This window comes from Anthonomus grandis, chromosome 13 (genome assembly GCF_022605725.1).
Source record: "Anthonomus grandis grandis chromosome 13, icAntGran1.3, whole genome shotgun sequence".
Taxonomy (NCBI): Eukaryota; Metazoa; Arthropoda; class Insecta; order Coleoptera; family Curculionidae; genus Anthonomus; species Anthonomus grandis.
Window position 1 is genome coordinate 18,469,098 of NC_065558.1, and position 23,150 is coordinate 18,492,247.

General features: G+C 32.8%; 1 protein-coding gene across 1 annotated transcript in view; it reads left to right on the plus strand.

The window, feature by feature from the left end:
- The window catches only part of LOC126743741 (laminin subunit alpha-1), a 549,108-nt gene that overhangs the window by 305,523 nt on the left and 220,435 nt on the right, over positions 1-23,150 (plus strand). Inside the window, exons 7-17 of the mRNA XM_050450955.1 lie at positions 1,806-1,943; positions 2,054-2,227; positions 2,280-2,420; positions 2,478-2,754; positions 2,810-3,004; positions 3,056-3,169; positions 3,354-3,488; positions 3,596-3,833; positions 17,377-17,501; positions 17,560-17,729; positions 17,788-17,965. Of these exons, the coding sequence (XP_050306912.1) occupies positions 1,806-1,943; positions 2,054-2,227; positions 2,280-2,420; positions 2,478-2,754; positions 2,810-3,004; positions 3,056-3,169; positions 3,354-3,488; positions 3,596-3,833; positions 17,377-17,501; positions 17,560-17,729; positions 17,788-17,965 (1,885 nt within the window). The remainder of the gene's footprint in view (positions 1-1,805; positions 1,944-2,053; positions 2,228-2,279; positions 2,421-2,477; positions 2,755-2,809; positions 3,005-3,055; positions 3,170-3,353; positions 3,489-3,595; positions 3,834-17,376; positions 17,502-17,559; positions 17,730-17,787; positions 17,966-23,150) is intronic.

Consider the following 23,150-nt stretch of genomic DNA (forward strand, 5'->3'; position numbering starts at 1 on the left):
CTCAGTAGATTAAGATATACATTTTTCTTCTCTTCCAAGTTCTTTCCTAATGTCTCATCAACTACTGTAAAATCATGAACCCCCACTGCAGGTTCAGTAAGAGCTATTTGATTTTCACCTAGGCCAACGTCGGCAAATAATTCTTCAAATTCTTGTTCTATTATATTACATACTTCAATATCTTTTTCCATTTTATCTGTTTTTCCGGATATATCTGGTAATTTTTTATCATCAGAACTTAAATTATTATACTCAAATCTGCTGTCAGGATACGCAACCCTATTTTTCAAAGTCAAAATATGATGATTTTCGCTACAAGCAATTGTGTCTTCTTCATAACTATTTTTTAATTTGACATTATCATGAATAATAATTTTTGGGCACTGAACATTGTTATCATCGTTGCATAATGGTTGCTGGGACAAGGTGTTTAGGTTTCTTTGTTGAAGTATATTTCTAGCAGGAGACATACTATTACTACGAATTGGCATTGGTGGATCACTATCATCAAAAATCATATCCGAAGGTTCAAAATTTTCAATGAAATCGAGCTGATGTTCGCGATATTCTGGTTCCATCGCAATATCCCTAATTACTGCCAGTTTTGCCATTTCTAAGATTTTCCTGGCACGTGACATTCTATAAGTTTAATATCGATATCAGTTGTTAAAATCTTTTAATATTACGGTTAAAAGCAAATTTTAGAAGAAAAAAAAAATAGAAACTGTATTAACTAATTAAAAATTTTAGATAATATAACATTTCTATTTTTAAGGTGGGTTCATACAGAAATTTAATATTATTTTTCCTCTAATCTAATTTAGGACTTGATTTTATTTAATTTTTAAGTGTTTATGCAGACATATTATTTTGATTTGATTTAATATTTCTATCAATGAAATAAATATATTCTGGTCACATGACCGCTGCCAAGGGAACTGCTGATTTTTTAGCATTTAAAACCAGCAGTTCCCTTTTTCCCAGCAGTTAGAGTTAGTTAACTTTTAAATTACTTCTTAAATTAGATCACCTGCATAAATGCCTTTATTTATTACCATTGGTCTAACCTTTTTGCCATAAATGAACCCACCTTTAGTTAATTCCAACAATGACAAAAATATGCTTTATGCAAAAAATTAATAGCATGAAACATTTACCTGTCTGATTCCTTATGGTGAACAAGTCACAAATTAATAATAGTTACAACACTTACAACAACTTTATTTTAAACTTTTGATAAATTAGCAAACATTCAATAAAGTCAAACTCGTTCATAGTCAAAACGATTACTATGTTTTGAGGCGCAGTAAATGCGCCTTAACTGCAGAGTATACACGATTATTACGCATGCGTCGTAAGATAAGGCATTTTAAATTAACACGGTTCTAAATGCAGCGTTGACTTGAGGCGTTATTGTAACAAGTTGAGGTCTTTTTCGTTAATATTTGTAGATAGGGCACTCTTAAATAACATAACCGTTAGATTTACACTTAAGGTGGATTTTTAAATGGCCATTATTCCCAAACCAAGGCAAGATAAGGTGTTTTTGTTTCTCATTTAATTAGAAAATACCTTAATCTTTTTAATGGCACTTAAATCTCAATTTTGAAAAAAATGTAGTTAAGGCGTTTTTTCTTAACACGGCAGTACTATAGAATGGACTTTGACTTATTTACACTCACATCAGTCTCTTTTTAATTTATTACTATGAGCTAATACATTGATTTCCACCCCCAGGTATTGCTAACATCTAAGTTTGCAATACCTGTATATTGAACCCACTAAAAATACTCTTTTCTCTTCAGGATTTTACCACAGGAATAAACTGCGACAAATGTATCTCGGGATATTTCCGCCCATTTGGAGTTTTACCTCAGGACCCCAATCCATGTGTCAAGTGTGACTGCAGTCCTTTTGGGACTACTGAGCAAATATGTGTTCAGGTAAGTCTAGAGCAAAGTAAATAATACATTCTTGATTAAAAATTCATAGCCTTGATCACTGTTATTAATAGTCACTACCAATATATACCAATATGGATTTTTTTTTTTAGTATGGTTCTCTAGCGGGAACATGCAAATGCAAACCTGAATATGATGGGCCGAAATGTGATAAATGTGCTCCTGGTTTTAGGGGCTACCCCCAATGCGAAAATCCTTGCGATCCTAAAGGTGTAAAATTATCTCTAGAAGATAATATGTTAGATGTTGAACAATGCACTTGCAAGGTAAGAAATATTTGAGTTGTTGTAAAAGTAATATTTCTAAAATAATTTGTAGCAAAATGTAGAGGGTAAATTTTGCGATCGATGTAAACCAGGATATTTTGGACTAAGCTATGACCATCCTGGAGGATGTTTATCTTGCTACTGTTCTGGGGTAACTAGTTTATGCGAATTGGCCATTGTTAAACCTAAAAAAGTAAGTAGTATTTCAAAATACTATATCGGCAGCGATATTTAAATAATTCTTATCCAGATTAACAATCTGCAAAACTGGCGCCTAACCGACTTAGATGTGACCGCCTTCGAAAATGTCACCGTAAGTTATTCTGGAATATTTTCAACTCGCGAAGGCAGCGATGGTGTTACTCGCTATTGGTTGGCTCCGAAAGAATATTCTGGAAATAAGTTGGAGAGTTATGGGTCAAGTTTTGAATTCACGGTGCGATGGGATAACTTCCGAGGAGATACTAGCGGTGGGCCAACTATTGGACCTGATATGATCCTTGTTGGACAAAATGGCTTAAGAATAGGTAAATTAGAAAATGTTTGAGAAAATATGATTTTGAATATTATGGTTTTTATTAGGATATGGAGACGACGTGTACTTCTCCGGAAGCCATGATTTTAAAATTCCGTTAAACGAAGGGAGTTGGTACGTAGTACCGAAGGAAGTCCACCAAATAAATACCAAGATGAACAAGGACGAGTATCATGGAAGTTCTATTAATAGACATCAATTTTTGAGTGTATTAGCTGATGTTAAATATGTTTTATTGAAAGGTATATCAGTGACCCCTCTAATTTACAAATGTTTTAAAACACACTTTTTAGGAACTTTCCATACTGATCAAAATGAAGCCTTATTGGAAGAACCAACTATGAGTTATGGGTCAGAGGAATTTAATTATGATACTGGAAGTGTCGAAAAGTGTTCGTGTCCCACAGGTGAGCTTCAATTTGTTGGTTAATTATTTTATAAACCTTCAAACAATTATCTTTAAAGTGATATGGGACAAGAATTCTTAAATGATATTATAGATTTCGTGAATCTTTGTGTTTGTGTTTCAATTTCTATTTTATTGAGTAACTTGCCTAAATACCCATTCCTAATTCTATTTCTTGCATACAGGTTATATGGGCTTATCATGCGAAAGCTGCTCTTTTGGTTACGTCAGAATTATCCCAGACAATCAAATTGCAGATAAAAACGGTTATTGTGCCAAATGTGATTGCAATGGTCACTCAGAGACTTGCAAAGAATCGGGTAAGTTCTGACAAGGTTTTAGTGAATTAAATTGATAGAATAAGGGAAGTTTAAAGTTATTTCAGGAAAACTTCCAAATTTTGCTAAAATTAAAACTACTTTTTTAGGCGAATGTTTCTGCGAGCACAACACAATTGGTGAAAAATGCGAGCGCTGCGCAGCCGGATATTACGGTAATCCTCTGCGCGGTACTTCTGACGATTGCAGGAGGTGCGCATGTCCATTAGAGAACTCAGAGAATAATTTTAGTCCTAGTTGCCAATTGGATTTTTTCAATTTGTACAACGAGGGTGGATATGTCTGTACTCAATGCCCTAAAGGGTATACCGGGGATCATTGTGAAATGTATGTATTTTTTAGCTGGTTTTCGAAAAATAGTCGTGCATAGACAATACGAGGGCAGTGTACATTTTTTTTAGAAAATCTAGGAAATTGCACTCTTAGCATCACTAATAGTCTACTTTCAGTACGCCATTCCTTATTAGATATCTAGCAAAGTTGTAGCTACATACATTGATTGGTTTTATTTTTATAGCCGGTTAAAAAAAAGGCAATAACAAATTGTACGTATTAAAAAATATAAATAAAACGACCTTAGAGTTCTAGTAAACATTTTGATTTAAAAGGTATTAATAGCTGATTTAGATTCAATTATCTGCTTCTACATTTGCAATAGTTTATACTTGGATAAATGCATTAAATATTTCGAATCTTATACTCATCTTAAAACCTTATTATATCTTATCATATTTCATATCTTATACTAAGGCTATGGATAAGGGATAAAGATCATACAAGTGTACGCATCAGCAACAGATTATGACTAATAAGTAATAGTGGGCTTCTACGAAGATATATATTTGGCTATGCAGCAGTACAAAGTGCATTTCACTTTCCTTGTAGAAGACACGTACTTTTGAATTTTATGCTTTATCATAAAATTTAGGCTATGAACTCTTCTTCCAAAAAGCACCCTAGGGAAAATAGTACTAGATTAACCTCACAACAAAAAGTTAAATTAATTTTATAATTTCTGACAAAAAGAATGTTGTCCAAAATGTTACCGTACTACACGAGTTCTCTGTAGGCACTTACCATCTGCAAGTCTCGTTCTTATAATTTTCATCAATAGCTTGTCAAGATGGGATAAAAGGCTAATGCGGGTCTGCAAATCTGCTAGTTCAGACTCCACTTTTAAAATTGGTGTTCAAAATGAGGATCATTTTATTCAGCTAAAAAAACCAAATACTTGGCCAGCTAATACTCTAATTGATGATCTTGAAGTGAGTCCATTGTAACCGCTTCCACGACGTCTATGGTATTGGCTCGGATGAAACTGAAGACGACCTCTCTGCTTTTAGATCATTTTTTTTCATCTGAAAGACTTTTACGGCTTCAAAAAGTTAGGGAAAGTCATGCTAACTATTTTTCTAGCGGTTCCCCATCTAGAAATAAAAATTATTAGATAAAGTGACGCGAAAAGAGGTTCAAACACCCTCTGATAAATCGGACAATAGCAAGCTTAGTGTATTTCTACTTAATATTTTATTGGAACAGCTAAATTTTCCAGAAATTGTTGCTATAATTGAACATTGGTTGAACATAGATGAACCTGTCTTTATTAAAAATTACACTACAATAGCAAGATTTAACAGAAGTAATTTATCCCATGGACGTACTATGATAATGTCTACAATCACCGATTTTTCACCAGTAACTCAGTTTGATAACTTATTATCTGAAAAAGTTTTTGAATTTTCCATCGTTCATCATAAGTTATATGACCTCTATATTGTTTGTGTTTATAGAACATCCGACGCTGATGTACAGACTTTCTGTCTAAATCTTCTAAGCTTGCTAGAATCCATGCCTCTAAAAAGTAATATAATTTTGTGTGCCGATCTTAATATTGACTACTCCAGTGTATATGTTGCTCAAGAATCTCTTCAGTCTATTTTCGATTCAATGGGTTTTTGAATACATGTAAATTAACCAACCAGAATAACTAAAAATAGTTCCAGCACCATTGACTATATCGTGTCATCTTTTACTCTGAACTTCGTTGATTGTATTGTTCTCAATTCAGGTTTTTCTGACCACGAAGCTGTTTTGGCCAGAGTTACTATTGACACTTTAAGCAAAAATAATTTTCGTAAATTAGGCTGTGATTTTGGTAAAAATTTTTTTTTGAAGTTCAAGAATCTATGCCAAACAGCTGACTGGGGTCTTATCTTTGATGATATCGATGGTGAGTTTTCTAGATTTGTAAAGACTTTGTCAAGTATTGCGAATAAGTCCTTTCCTTATAGACCCATCAAAATTAAGCATCATAAACCCTGGTCCACTAAAGGCTTACGTGTGTCTGAAAGAGCATGCTTCTCTTTATCATACCTAATAAAGCATATAACAGCATATTTTTTTATAATTATGTAAGGCTATACAGAAAATTATATCGAAAAGCAATAAAAGCCGCAAAAGATATTTATTATAATTACAGGCTGGCTAATTCTGGTAACGTTGCTAAAGAAACATGGTCTATTGTTAACGAATTCTTCAACTAGCAGTATCCCCTCTTCACCTGAGAATCTTAACCATTACTTTGTAAACGTGGCTAAAAACCTAGTTATTACTATAACACCTTCTTATGATCCACTTTCATATCTCTCTAATGAAAACTTACAGAGTTTCTTTTTTACCCCTGTACTAATAACAGAGCTTCAAAGTAGAATAAATGAAGTAAGAATCAAATTATCATCTGGTACAGATGGTCTTACTCTAAAAATTTTCTCAAATCTGTCTGATAACACCTTAAACCATCTGAGAAACCTAATTAACAAATCATTTCAAAATGGGGTCTCTCCTAACTGCCTTAAGCCTGCAATAATTATTCCCTTGCATAAAGGAGGAGACAAAGAGCAAATTATCGTCCAATCGCTCTCTCTCCAACATTATCGAAGATCATAAAAAGATTGGTTGAAAAAAGGCTATTATCATTCCTGTCTAAATATAAAATACTAACTCCCCAATCCCCATCAATTTAGCTTCTTGAGTAATAAATGCATTAATGATGCTATGTTCTCCCTTTCTAACAGTGTTTACTCCAGTATAAACAATCATCATTCAACAGGAACTATTTTCTGTAATTTCTCCATGGCTTTTGATTGTGTGAACCATACTATCTTGATCAACAAATTACAGCACGATGGGTTCAGAGAAACGCCTATCGGATGGTTTAAGTCCTATCTTAGCTACAGAAGTCAGCTTGTAAAGGTTGATACGACCATGTCTTCTAGGAGACCAATAGAATGTGGGGTACCTCAATGTTATGGCCCATCTTAACATTAGCGGCAAAATCTGTCTCTTTGCCGATGATACTAGCTTTACATGGAGCAATCCCGATGTTGCGGCACTTCATGCAACTATTGCTAAAGATCTTATCAACATTAAATCGTGGTGCGATTTGAATCTTCTCTGCTTAAACATCTCAAAAACTAAAGTCTTATCTTATAAAGGTACTATTCAACCCTTTGTACTTAGCAACACCAGCTTGAACGTTGTTAAATCTGTGAAATTTTTGGGACTTATTGTTGACAGCTCTTTAAAGTGGGAATTACATATCGATGTTTTATCTAAGAAATTAAGTTCAGCTTGTTTTACCATAAGATCAGTTTCCAGGGAATTAAATCTTTCATCATCAAGAACAGTGTATTATGCCCTTTTTGAGTCCCATTTTCGTTACGCCCTTCTATTCTGGGGCACATGCTGTGCGACTCAGTTTGAGCGCATTTTTAAACTACAAAAGAGAGCAGTTCGCTATTTACTCGGACTTGATAGTCTTGGCAGTGAGCAAGAAATGTTTAAAAGATTTAAAATATTAACTCTTCCATCTTTATTCATTCTTGAATCTATTTACTTGGTTCGTAAGCATATATCAGGAATTCCCAATAGACCATCTCGCAATTATTCACTTCGAAACGCAGAGCATGATCTTTATGTGCCAATCCCAAGGTCAGAATTAATAAAAAGCTCTATTCTTTACGGAGCTAAAAAAAATGCACAATCATCTGCCTTTGGAAATTAAATCATTGACATCTTTTCCTCGATTTTGCAATGTTTTGAAATCATATTTACTGCAGAGAGCTTTATATGAAGTAGATGATTTTTTTTTAATATTAATTTTTGAATATCATGCATTATTATGCTGTAGAATAGCAACATTTTGTATTGCTAAATTTCTATAAAATTTTTTATGACTTTTTAAATATTGTCTTAATGTTTTTCACTGTTTTTGTTACTTTTTTTACTTTTTTTATTTTACTTTCTTGTTACTATTTTTATTTACTTTCCTATTTTCTTACTTTTTACATTTAGTATAAGAAATTTTACCAGGTACATTTTACAGGTACATGTCTTTTGTACCCAGTTTTGTATATATTTATTTAGTACATGTATTTTGATTTCTATATTTGTGTGTATTGCTTTTTATGTATAGCTTTGTCTACAATTTTTTTTAAATTTTTGGACAATAAAGCATATTTGATTAATTGATAGAGGGATAAAAAGCAAAAATAGTATCTGCTCCTCAGGTAAAAAATGAGCATCTATCAAAGATCATGCGAAAAATAACTTTAAATGTTAAGAGCTTAAAAAATCTAAAAGAGGAGATCAGCAAAAATGATCCAAAATATAAATATATCTTACAAAAAAGAGGAGAGAGATGAGTGAGAGAAATACACGGCAAATTCCGTTATACTGAAGCCAAATCAACAAGGATGTCACCAAACCAGTTAAAAACGATATCAAAAAAACGGAGCTACAGAGAAAAACTAGCGAAGGTAAGAGAGACATTTGCAAACTACTTTATAAAAGTCGAACAATAAAAACTAATAAAGAGGATAGTCTTGAGATTGCAGAAGACTTTTATAAAGAGCTTTATAAAAACACGAGAAACTTGAAGATGAAGCCGAAAATTAAAAAGGTAGGATGTGTTATCCCTGAAATAACAGTTAATGAATTTAAAGCTTGTCTTTCTAAAATTCCAAACCATAAATCACACGGAGACGACTGTATAGTTATCGAATTAATTAAACAAGGAGGCGATACTTTAACACGCCTAGTTAAAAAACTCTTTAGCGCATGTCGTCTGAAAAGTACAACCTCCTCTTAATCGCACAGTGATTGTCCTTATGCACACGAAAATATCGATCCGCCTTAGCCTTTTATTCCATCTTGACAAGCTATTCATGAAAATCATAAGAACGAAACTACAAAGTTGCTCGCGTACAGGCTGGATTCCGTCAAGGTATTGGCACAAACGATCACTTGCAGATTGTTAAAACTCTAATAGCGGAATGTGAAGAATATAATAAGCCACTTATACTTGGGTATATTCGTACGAGTAAAGCGTTTAATACTATACGAGAACACCGAATGCTCCTGAATGACGATCGATATGCTGCAATAATTGGGAATATCTACGAAGAACCAACTGCATTTGTAATACTCCAAGAGGGTACAAACAAATTTAAATTGAACTCGAAGTTTGGCATAGTGAACCGATATCGCCAAAGTTATTCACGACTTTGCTGAAATACGTGCGTAAACACATAAATTGGGACAATATTGGCGTAAGCATAAATGGAGAAGATCTAAGTCATTTAAAATTCGCACATGATATTTCTTTTAATATCAGACAGTATTGACAAAGCCACATAAATGTTAGAAAGACTTCGATAAATTTAAAAAGAGAATAAATAAATACATATAATTATTTTTTATTTCGAAATGATTTACAATAAGTAAATATTGGATATTGTCAGGTACAAATATATAAAATTTCAAAAAGTACAAATAGAATTAAAAATATAAAAAAGAACTAACACACATAATCTTAGCATCAGTTTGACAATAATATCATATCTCACAATAAATCAGTGTTCAAATATTCGTGAATTGAATAAAAAGCATTTCTACCTCCAATTTAAATATATTTGAGTTTCGAATCTGTTTGATTCTGATCGGTAGTTTATTGTAGAGTTTAATAGGTAGTACTAGAAAACTATTTACCACACGGCACAATCATGAGATGGAATATTAATACTAAAATCTTTTCTTAAATTATAATGTTCATTGTTATTACGATTAAGGCTATTTAAAACAATTTATAATTTTACGCTATTTAAAACAAAAAGTAAAGGGATGTCAATATTTAGCTGAGTAAACAGTCTCTTGCAGGACGACATTCTAGATTTCAAGAGCATTGTGCGATTAACCTTCTTCTACTCAATTGGAGTTTCATTAGTTCTAGCACAGTTACCCCAAGCCAGATTAGCGTAGTTAAGACATAAATGAATGTAGGAGTAGTAATATAGTAGGAAAAAATAATTATTGACCCTTTTTCGAAGCTGCAATAATACAAAGCAATGATAAGAGATCCTCTTAAGGACATAATTTATTTGATAGTACCAAGCAAGTCAAAAGTCAATGAAAACTCTCAAACATTTTGTGATATGTGCTGCGCAATGGAATTTTCACCAAATCTGACTATTATACTCTTATTGAGATCTTTTAAGGAAAATAAGATCAACTCAGTTTTCTCTTGGTTTAGTACCAGTCTATTTCTAATACAGTACTTTTTATGCTGCTGACTTGCATTTCTGTTCAGATCGGCTGTATAGACTCCCGAAGACACTTTAGACGTGTCTGTAAACGCGATCTATGAAGAACGACAGATGACAATTTTCAGAGCCAATAGAAAAAATACAATTTACAAAAATTATAAACAAGAACGGTCGCAGTAAGCTACCCTGAGGAACCCCACTAGAAACGATCAAATACTGTGAAAAAATCTTATATTATTTTTATTTATTACTACCCTTTGTGACCGGTTGCTTAACAAAATCTCTCAGCCTTCTGAAGGAATTTACTCGTATGCCATAATGCTCTAATTTAGAGATAAGTAAATTAATATTTATAAGGTCAAAAGCTCTTTTTTAATCAAAAACAGGCAAGCAGTAGTATCTTCAACTAGATTTCTTAATATTTTATTATATGGTGCAGCTCTTAATTCTCCCCCCCTCTTTTATTAAAATAAAATAAATTCTACATTTTTATATAGACGCATCTTTTGAATGCGTCTATATAAAAATTTGAAATTTGGCACCCATCATTAGCAACCTAAATACTACTTTTTGGTCCCTAGCTCTTTTTCCAAGAAATTTAATTAAATAGAAAGGGAGTCATGCGATACATCGTGTGAAAGCTTCTACTGAATTCTTTATGGTCTTAGAATAATAAGTCATTACTTCTACACATTGCAAAATGGCGGCCTTTCAATTATTATATATAATATTTTTCACATTTTGATATAATTTACTGCACCTGTTCAAGTGCAATTTGTTTATAGGTGTGTTGTTGTTTGTTGGGCCTCTCTTTTCAGACCAAAATTTGATAGAGGACCTTTACTTAATTATGTTGGAAAATGCAGTAAAACTACTGGTCCTTGAGTTTATTATTAAAAAAAACCATAAATTTGAGTAGAAACAGTTGTTCTTTAGCAGACATATATATATAATATTTGACTCATACTTACCCTAATCGGTCAATTAGTCATCGGTGGGCCTACCGTGTGGCCAGCCAGGTCGCCTGATCTTACACATCTGGATTTTTTTTATAGGGTTACTTGAAACAAAAAGTCTACGTCACCTAGTCAGAATCTATCTTCGCTCTACGTCAAAGAATAATTAATGCATGTCGCAATATTGATGTTGCCACTTTCCAAAATATTCGTGAAGAGGTCTCGAATAGATTATTTTACTATCTTGAAAGCAATGCACATTTTCAAGATTTTGTAGTGAAATAGTTACATTTCTGTGTTACCTAAAATTTTAAATGAAAATGCAAAAAACAAGATTTTGAAAAGCTGCCATTTTGCTGTAAGTAGAAATAATTCCTTAATATTCTAGGACCATTAAGCATTCCGTGGGAGCTTTCAAACGATGTATTGCATGACCCTCCCTTTCTATTTAATTTTATTTTTCAAAATGGCGTCCCACAGCCATTTTAAAGTTTTGCAAAACGAGCTAGGAATCAAATACTAGTATTTAGGTTGTTTTTATTTTTATATAAATGCATTCAAAAGATAAAAGGGAGGGAGAGGACAATTAAGAGCTGTACTGTATAATGCAAGTGCAATTGCGTATTGCATTGATACCCTTTTTCGAAAACCGAATTGATGCCCATTGACAAACTTTTTACGTTCCAAGAAAATATTTCAAAAATTTTGGATAAAATGGACAGAAGTACAATGCCCCGATAATTAGACACTTCCTCTTTATCCCCTCTTTTGTGAATCGGCCAAATAATTATTTTTTTTTAAATTCCATATTTCATCATTTGTATTTCATAGTCCTATAGTTTACAACATAATCTATGATGTACTTCATAAGAAAACATGGTATTTTAATAAATCCTGCCGAATACTTAGATGAGACGGACACAATTATTGGTTTGACGTCTGTAAATAGGATCCAAAAAATAAGGTAATAATAATTTTATCATTTTCAACAATGTAATTATCCTTATTATCTAATTCTAAATTCTAAAAGTAAGAGTAAAATTTAAAATTTTCTAAGAATATGTTAAACAACTCTTTAAATTTGCGATTTAGATCATGATCTTTTTGCAAGACGCACCAGAGTTTTTATTAAAACAACGCTTATATAACGTTATATTTTCCTTTTTATTGATATTTACACAAAAGGAAATCTGAAATCCTCAAAATCTCAAAATCAAAAATGGTTAGAATAACGATCAATATTACGAAGTCCCAATTTGTGACCAATATTGTGAAGAGTGGAAAAATTCTAATGATAGGCGGCGAAATTGAACATGTAACTAATATCAACATGTAACTAACTAATATCATTTAAATATCTTAGTTATGAACTCCGTATCGACCGAAAAAATCAAACAACCGAGATTCAAAGATGTATTTATATAGGAAAGTCCCATAAGAATAAAAAGAAAAGCATTTGACCAATGCATGCCAGTGATGACATATGGAGCAGAGACACTCACTTTTACTGAGAAGATAGTAAACCAAATACAACGCAGCGTGCTATTAAGAGGTCAATGTTCGAAGGATCAAAACCCAAACAAGCAAATAAGGCCAAGGTCTGATGTTGCAAATGTCATGAAAAAAATTACTACTAAGTGACGGTAGGGGACGTCCATTAACAAAATGAACTGATGATATAAAACGCATCACACCGAACTAAATACAGTCGGTGCAGCACCACTATGAGTGGAACAGATAATGAGAGGCTTACATCTAGTAGTGGACGTAATTGGCCCTATAATAATGATTATGATCAACAACAAATCAACATCGCTGAAGACTGTAGAAGTCATAGATAAAATCCACGGTAAGGTGTTAAAACTTATTACGCAAAATAGTTGAGGCTATAGGGGTTTTAAAAGAAACGGTCATTTTAATTTTGTATAATATATTGAAAAAAAAAAAAAAATCGGCGAGATTGATAATAATTAAATGAAGAAAAAAACTCTTTATTTATCAGGATTGTGCCTAACAGCGCAGGTGTAGCTAATGGCTAAAATTCAATTGATCGTCTTCACCAGGTTTGCCACGACTGTTTTGTTTTTAATTCCTAAATACTAAACATCATTATTAGATCAGCTAAATGAGAAAATAAAAGAAAATCATCTCACTTTTAAAAATGAAAAAATTCCTTTGGCTCTAGGATAATGCAAAAGTAGAAACGTGCCCAGTTCATTGGCTAAAAATTGGAAAAATGAAGTTTGAATTGATAGATGAGATCTGGCCCCTCCCTAGTGACTTCTTGTTATCGCCAAAAAAATGTGTGTTTCAATATCAAATGAGGAGGTCGCTTACATATCGTTAACCCCAATATTCCTTTGGATTAGCAAAGATAATCATACTTTTCTAAAAGCCTAAGCAAAAAGCTTAAGGTATATATACCAAAAAAATGCCCAATATTATTGATTTATTTTTTTATTGACCTGCCCTCGTAGTTTAATATTTTAGACAGTTCAAAGCGTTTTCTCGATATTGACATATTTTTTTTTTATAATGTCTCAAAATAGGTAATAATTTAATGAAATTAAATCTTGTACATTTTGCATCATATGTAATATGCTATTACCACTAAGGATCATATCTTTATATGTAAACTACATTACAAAAACCGAAAGACTGCATATCAGACACACCAAACTTGTGACACAAGTTATGTACCAAATATTTCACATTAAATGCCTTGATTTGAAATCGATTAGCCACCTTTAGCTTGCACACTTCATCAAAGAAAAAGTGGGAACGACGGACTTTATCCGATGTTTCCCAATGCTAAAAACCAAGGACATTGCACATTCCGACTTCAAAATTGGTGTACAGAACTTAAATCACTTAAAGCAGCTGAAGTAAGCCAGTCTAAATAAATAGTACCACCTCGCCCAAATCTAAGGCTTCCCAGTCTAAGTCTAAGCCACACTCTCCAAACAGCCATAACCTGCCACATCGCTCAGTTCCATCAACATCTGCTACAATATCCAGAGGTTCAATCTTTGAAAATTAGTTCTGATAGGGAGGCCATTGCTGCCTCTAAATCCCTGGCAACAGAATTATTAGAGGTTGATTTTGTCATCGATAATAATTCAGTGGCGAATAAAGCAGCAAATATGGACCCGTTGACTCCACCAATGGTGCGACTATCAAGAGACTCAGATGCGACGGATGGTCGCTATTTATTGGGCAGACTGAGAGACCCTTCCATCTTAAAATCTCTTAGGCTATTCCTTACCTATCTGCATGATCAACCCTCCAGTGTGTGTTTTGAAGGACATACCAACACCAGCATCCGATTGGCACTTGCATCAGAGGGACTTCCTGGTGACGTGGACTCTGCGGAGTCTCTACTTTCGTTACCATGATGCCTATGGTATTGGTCCAACTGAAGTTGAAGCAGATCTGTCAGCCTTCAGGTCCTTCTTCTCATCAGAAAAGCTGCTACACCTTCAAAAAATCAGAGAGAGTCATAGCAATTATTATTCTGGTGGATCACCCGCCAGGAATAAAAATTTTTAAATCACTTGACGCGAACAGAGGATGAAGCACCCTCTGAAATACTGGACAATGGCAAGCTTAGAATTTTTTCTCTAAATATTCAGTCCTTAGGACATAAAACTAATGATTTATTTCTTTTACTAGAAGAGCTTCATTTTCCAGAAATCGTTGCCATAACTGAACATTGGTTGCATGTTGGTGAGCCTATGGTGGTGGATAATTACACTACAGTTGCCAGATTTGATAGAACAAGTCTAACTCATGGAGATACTGTGATATAATCTACTAGCAACGACTTTTCAATGGTAACCAAGTTCGATAATTTAGTTTCTGAAAAAGTATTTGAATTTTCCATTGTCTACAATAATAATTTTAATCTTTACCTTGTCTGTATTTACAGAACACCTGATGCTGATGTAAATGTTTTTTTCCAAAAATTACTAAGCTTGCTTGAGTCCCTGCCGTTAAAAAGCAAACTTATTTTATGTGGCGACCTAAACATTGATTTTTCCAGTGTGTGTACAGCAGTAAGAATCTCTCCAGTCCATTTTCGACTCTTTTGGCTTAATCATGCACATTAAATCACTTACCAGAATAACTAAAACCAGCTCTAGTACAATAGATTATGTCGTATCTTCCTTTGAGCCAGATTTCGTCGATTGAACTGTCTTAAGTTCAGGTTTCTCAGACCATGAAGCAGTGTTAACAAAGTTTTCCAAAACTAAATCTAAAAGTAAAATGTTCCACGCAAATTAGGCCGTATTTTCTGAGATATTTTTTTTTTACATTTTAGGCACCTTTGTCAATCAACTGACTGGAATATTCTCTCTGACGACGTTGATTCAGAATTCTCTAGATTTGTAAAAACGCTATCTAGTCTTTCTGAAAAATCGTTGTCCTATAAAAATACCTTGCAATCTCGTGTACTATTCTTGGTAACGCAACAATTGACGAAGTTAATTCTGTAAAGTTTTTAGGGCTAACTGTTGACAACTCGTTAAAATGGGACACACATATTGACTCTTTATCAAGAAAATTAAGTTCCGCTTGTTTTGCGTTAAGATCAATTTCTAAGGAGCTTAAGCTGTCTACTTCTAGAATAGTTTATTTTGCCCTTTTTGAATCGCACCTTCGATACGCCCTTTCATTCTGGGGTACATGTAGTGCAACTCAATTTGACCGTATTTTTAGACTACAAAAGAGAACTTTACGTTATACACTGAGACTTAAATACAGAAGTCATTGCCAGCATTTCTTCAAAAAATTTCAAATATTAACTCTTCCATCTTTATTCATATTTGAATCCGTTTGTCTAATATGCAAACACGGTTTAGCATCTGATAGGCCTTCCCATAGCTATTCACTTAGAAACACGGAACATGATCTATACCTGCCTACCCCACATTCAGAGTTGGTTAAAAGTTCCATATTATATAATGCAAAAAAGATGCACAATCATCTGCCATTGGAAATTAAATCCATCACATCTTTTTTTGCATTTCGTAAAGCATTAAAAGCATTCTTACTGGAGAGAGCTTTTGAAATTTCGCATTTGAAATTTCGCATATCATTGATTTGAAATTTCGCACTAGCTGATTATGTAGTTTTACTATCTGTACATGTTTAGGTATACTGCTTTGTGTAGCTATTTTAGGATTTTTTATAATGTTTTACTTTTTTAAACTTTTTTTACATTTTTTTTACCATAGAGAGATTTTTTAATGATTTTTTTTGACATTGTATACATTAAATTGTATATATTGTAGATATTCTATTCTATTTATTTATTTTATTTTGTTTTGTTTTTCTTTTCTTTAATTGTGTTTTGTTTATATTTTTGTGTCCTTTTTGTTTTACAGCTTTGTCTATAAATTGTAACAATTTATTGACAATAAAGCATTAATTGATTGACCTATTAAGGAAAGCGAAGTTGTGGGTTCTTGCCAATTGAATATGAAACACATCGTAATGCACAAAAGTTATTTTTGCCTCTTTGTTAAATATTAAATGTGTCTTTATCTCACAAGCGAAATAGAAACAAAGAATAAATTAACAACTTAGATTTTTTACATATTATCTTTGGGCCCCTTCAATTTATTTCTACTTGACTGGGTAAGACTCCATCGGTTTCACACCAGTTAAGAGTACCAAAATTCAAGTTTTTTCATGCGCTGTTTTAAAAGAAAATTCTTAAGACTGATTGAGAAAAAGAAAGATATATCAAAATATACTTTGTTACTGTTATGAAAACACATTATTTAGACGGATCGAGGAACCGAATCTTTAACAAACAAACCTAAGAAGGCTTTACGAATAAAATCATTTTAAGCTCACTATAATATATATAATATATTATATATTATTATCTGGTATTATAATACCAGAAATTCATTTAATTGAAAAGCAGGTGAAAATTTATAAAATAAAACACCGCAGTGGAGATTTAAAATAAGGAAGCTACACTACAAGCAGGTGAGCAGAATGGGTTCCTAGATTGGACAGCTAAATGTTTACGAAAATCTTGAAATCCTATAGTATGTATATTACAGTTAAAGTAATAAAGTGTTTATTATGTATATTCTTGGGTTAATATATATTATATAATTACCAAAGACAGTGGTAAATTTGACAAATATTAATACAGTTATTACTTTCACTGGTCATTTTACATATTTTCCAAAGGGTATTGGGATTGCAGTTCTATGAAGTTCCTCTCGTGGTTACAATTTTTTAGTTACAGATAAAAAATATAATAGCCTTAAAATTGATTTTTATCTCGTCTAGTTGCGACGATGGATATTTTGGAGACCCAACAGAAATCGGAAACAGTTGCAAACTGTGTGATTGCAACGGTGGTCAATGTGATAGAAAAACTGGTCAGTGTCTGGCTTGTAAAGGAAATACCGAAGGTAAACTTTTCATGAAACCATTTAATCCAACAACTAAAAATTCACTTGGTTTATTTAGGATGGAAATGTGAAAAATGCAAACCAGACCACTACGGTGACCCTGTCAACTTAAACTGTAAAGCATGCGAATGTGACCTTATTGGATCAGAATCAAAACAATGCGATAACGTAACTGGACAGTGCGTTTGCAAGGAAAAATTTGTTGGCAGGACTTGTGACCAATGTGAAGTAAGATTGTAACTTTAGTTTTTAACATATACATAATAAGTGATCCTTTTTATTCTAGTTAGGATATGGCAACGTTTCCGCCCTCTGTCCGCCTTGTAACTGCAACACCATAGGATCTAAGTCCGGATTATGCGACGTCCATACTGGGATATGCGAGTGCTTGCCAGGAGTTGACGGTTTCCGATGCGATGCCTGTCAAAATCTACATTGGGGGTTTTCAGCTGATGGATGCCAAGGTAAGTTTTTTAAATTAAAATATATGTAAGAGTTTAAAAAGCTGATTAATCTGAATCTAATAAGTGAGAAGAAGAGGGATTTAAAGGATCAGTTATGCTAATGCGGGCAATTCGGAACATCTGCAAATATTCGTACAACTTTGAGGCGTTTAGGTATTAAACGAATTAAAAAAGCAAAAGTGAATATAAAGCGAAAATACCCTATATTAATATGATGAATCATATTTAATGAGCCAATTTTTTATACAGAAAAATATATTACTGGTTATTGTAGTATTTTAATCTAAGTAACCAATTACATTTCTATTATTTTTTCAATAGAATTTAGTAGAAGAATTTTCATGAAAACAATGAAATAATTTAGGGTAGGTTTTTTCTGCATTCCGCAATACATTCACTAAAATTGACTAAAAAATATTTCTTAATGCTTAGTGAAGACTTTATGTCAAAGTAGCTACTGCTAGGTAACAAAGATCTCAGATATTAAAAGAAGTGTTGCGTTTTCCGGGATTTAAATTTAGGTAATTTGTTTTATTTGCTAAGTATTCAGAGTCTGTGATTTGATCAATCCCTAAAAGCAAAACTAAAAATTAACGCTAATACATTGAAGAATGTCTATAAAAAAATTGTTGCAAGTGATCAGCACACTACTCCCTCAATTTAGGCTTATTTTTTTTAATATTATATGTTTTTAATTATGAGAAAAACAGAAAGAATCGCGTTTACCTAGGTATGAGTTTATATTGGTTTATAAGAAAAAAGCTGGTCTTTTTGTAAAAAGCAGCGATATAAATTGAAACTGTGAATTATGCTAATTTATTTCCTGAAAAATAGGACAATTAATGCATTTTATCACCAATATTTGCGAGATAAGTTGTTTACTAAGTTAGATTATTACAGTTCAATAGGTTTCTTTGTCAAAGCTAATGACCTAATATTTGGTTTGATAATTTTAACGTTGTTGAATCAATTATCTTTCCATTAAATTTACGTTTGTGATGGAATATATTGCAAAGCTAACCAACCTCTTATCTTATGAATGCCCAACACATGCCTAACTGTTAGAAATTCTAAGTACTCAACCTATCTAATATCGCTAATATATAAAATAAAATACATCTTTGACAAAATCTCTAGTAAAAAATTCCCTCATGTAAAGTATTTTACATTCTGGCCATGTTCAGCTTACTTTTCTGAGTACACGTTAATCTTTGATATAGCAACATACTAATACTTTGCTGCTATAGACTAGCCTGTAAACGCATTTTGCTCTTGCGTCAATAATTCATTGTCTTCTGCGACGCAGTACCTTACAAGTGCAAGTAATATGTTAGAGAGTTTTTGGTTCCTCTTTGTAAAGACACATCAGATCTCCGATTAATACATCAATTCTAATCAGGTGTCTCTAATTGCTATATATTCTGTTTGAGCTCTATAATAATCGTTTGTTCCTTATAAATATGGGAAGGATTGGATGTTGTTCGTTTATAGAAAATTTCATAAACATACTCCACGTTCAACTTTTTGTATTTCTGTTTAGTGAAATTGGTGTTGTTCTAACCCTGTTCATATTTCTTTGCATGTGGTACTTCTTGTAATCCCTGATGACTTAGCGGTCCTGTTTTTCGCTCCAAACCCTCAATTTCTCATTACCTGCTACATCGCTGTGATCGGGTATCCATATACGTTCTTCAGTTCCAGTTTCATACCAGCCTTGACGTAACCCTTGAGTTATCTCATTAAGAGTCCTGCATAATATAGAACATATTATTCAAGTATTGCAAATATTGATATCCGAACAAGATATCCTAATAGATGGAAAATCTATTCTCATGATTTTCTTCAAAAATTCCAGCTTCATCGGTCTTTGATTTTTCTATGTGCTAAGTCTGATCCCCAACAATCCTACCGTTATTCTTCTCCACTCGGGTACTTAACTTTCAAGGGTTTCTTCATGCATGAATGAAATGTATACCTCTAGATCATGAGATCCATTCTCATAATGATATTATTTCTCATAATGTTTTATCCTCATAAATTATCCTGATTTCTGTCAAGCCAAGTTGACTATTGTTATATCCCATCCACATCGCAGTCTCAGTATAGTTTCGCCTCGAATCAAATGAAGTGGTTTAATATTTCCTATTATATCCTTTATACAAGCTTCTTTTTTTTCTTTTGCTGTTTGATGCCGTCTTCTCATTAAAGATTGGCGACCACATTTCTGAATGCGTCCCTATCTCGTGCTACATGAAAATGTTCTTCAACATTCATTTCTGTCCACTTTCTTATATTACGAAGTCGGGATTTTTTCTTTCTTCTTTCTTTCTATTCCCCTTTTCGCCTCTATTTTTCCCTGCAGTATGTTTTGTAGTAGTATATGTTTGTCGTTGCGCAGAATATGACTTAATATGTACAATATTTTACTGATCTTAATAATCTTTTGTAATTTCCTTTCATGTCCAATATGCCTTAGTACGTCTTCATTTATTATTTTATATATCCAAGGTATTTAGAATATCGAAGGATTTCAGCTTTTTGACAGCTTGGTCTTTTAAGATCGAGGTTTCCATCCCATACAGTAACACCGGCAATACTTCATGAACCTTAATTTTATTCGCAGGCACAAACTTTTCTTTGTGAACATTGAAGAGTATCCCTAGGTATTTGTATGTTTGTATATTTAGACTCACTTTACTTGTTTTCCATTTAGTGTGATCACAGAGTCTTTAGTTATTTGTATGACTTGTTTTTTCTCTGTTATTGGTAATTCCTACTTGTATGCTCAGTTAACTCTTTCTAGTAGGGTATGTAGCTCTTCTGCACTCTTCGCTATTGTTGCAGCATTGTCTGCGAATCTAAGAATTTTAATTAGTGTCTCTCCAATATTCACCCCTTCTCTTCTCTTATCTTCTCCAGCGCCCTCTGAAACACAACTGGTAGTATAAGTTAAGCAATTGCGGGGGTAGGACGCAGCCGCGTCGGACGCCTTTATTTATTTAGTTTCGTTCGTCTACATATCTTCAAGACTACTGCTGTTTGGCTTTTTTATTATGTATATATCTCTTTGATCTAGATTAATACTCTTTGGGTTCTGGACAAGTTGGTCATGTTAGACTTTATTAAAGACCTTCTGCATTCGATTGAACAGACGAATACAATATTATTGCTCTTAAATTAATGCTATTAAAGATATAGAAAAGGTTTTAGCACTGCCTCAGCATTGACATCCGTTCTTGACCATATTATAAAAGCGTTCGACGAAGGTCTTGTTATTAATTTGATTATGCTTGATTTTTCTCAGGCTTTCGATACTTTAGATCATAATTTTTTACTGGCTAAACTCAAATACTATGGCGTTGACACCAAAGCGATTAAACTTGTCGAATCTTTTCTCAGAGATAGTTCCCAGAAAGTCAGCCTGCATGACTCCACTTCTAGCAGCATATCAATTAAGTCGGGAGTTTCCCAAGGAGCCATTCTGTCTCCTATTTTATTTATTATTTACACCATTGACATAATAACAGCTCCGTCCTTTTGTAGCATGCAGGCATATGTTGATGATACCCAAACCTGCTTTTCTTTTAATCAGCAAAATATACAGGAGGTAGCGCAAAAGATAAACGCGGATCTTAACAAAATCAATTTACTCTCTTTTCAGCATAATTTTAAATTAAATAGTGAAAAAACGAAATTATTATGGTTGGGAATAAAGCTAAGTGAGAATTTATCAAAAACACTTTAAATTTAAATATTAATAGCTCAAGTTTATCTTTTGTGCCTACTGCAAAAAGCTGGTCGTAACAATTGACGAGAATCGTAGGTTTCATGAGCACGTACAAAAAATTATTAGAAAGGAATTTTATGGCCTCTGCTTAACCGTTATTCACAAATATAAATAACAAAAGGTTAAAAATGCATGCTGAAGAGTTATTTATGGAATTAATAATAGTAATAATAATAATAATAATAATAATAAGCAAAATTTATTATTTTTCAATTACAATACTATATAGACAGATTTACAATAATATATACGGAAAATAGTAATACAACATGAAAAATAAAAGGCAACACCTTCTTTGTAACTAAGAAAAGCAAAATGTAATTTTCCACGGTTGAACATATTTAACCATCCTATATCCTTAAGCTTATGAGATATATGTATGATTTCGGTGACGAATTCCAAAAATAAGACGAAGGCATGCATGTTGCACTTTTTGAATTCTACGAGAGTCGACTTGATCTAAGCATGGTCCATACACAATACCACAATGGTTGACATTGAATAACACTAAAGAATCACAAAGATGCTTTTTTAAGTCTTGACCTATGACTTTTCTTTGGTTATAGATAACTTTACGTGCACTATATGCTTTCTTTAATTTATCAGTTATATGCTCATGAAATCGAAGATCAGAATCAATAATAAGACCTAAGGATTTCAAAGTATTAGTTATTATAATAGGGGTGTCATTAATTTTTATTTTGAGTTCCTCGCTTATTCTAGATCTGTGGCTTTTATGTCCTCCAAATAATGTAACTGACGATTTTGTAGGGTTTAGTTTTAAATGATGTTGTTTGGAACCTGTAATTAGATGTTGGAGATCGGTATTAATATTTTGATTTACAGATGTTATATTATTAGCGTTAATGTGAAATTAAGGCTGAGTATCGTCGGCGTACAAATGGTAATTACAAAATTTTAAAAAGTCTTTGAATCGGCAAGTATAAATTGTATAAAGAAATGCTCCTAATATACTTCCTTGAGGGACACCCACAAATAGAGGTATAGTATTAGATTTGGAACTTTTCAAAACTGTCCTGTCGACGATTACTCAAAAAAGAAGTAAAAAACTTAACTGCACAATTTGAAAAGTCGATATAATGCAAGATAGAGAGAATTTCATGATTTATGAAATCAAAGGCTTTTGTATAGTCTAGCAAAATAAGATTTAAATTTATCCTCATCCCACGCTTGAAAGATATCATCTCATCATCATATCGTTTTCGAAAGCCTGACTGTTTTAATGGCAAAATCTAAATAAAAAAAAAAAACACGAACCTGTATATCTGCAATTTTTTCTAATACTTTAGAAAATGTTGGAAGAATGCTTATTGAGCGCAGATCTTTCAATTCCTTAGGTTGCGATTTTTTTGGCAAAGGTGTGACGTAAGCATGCTT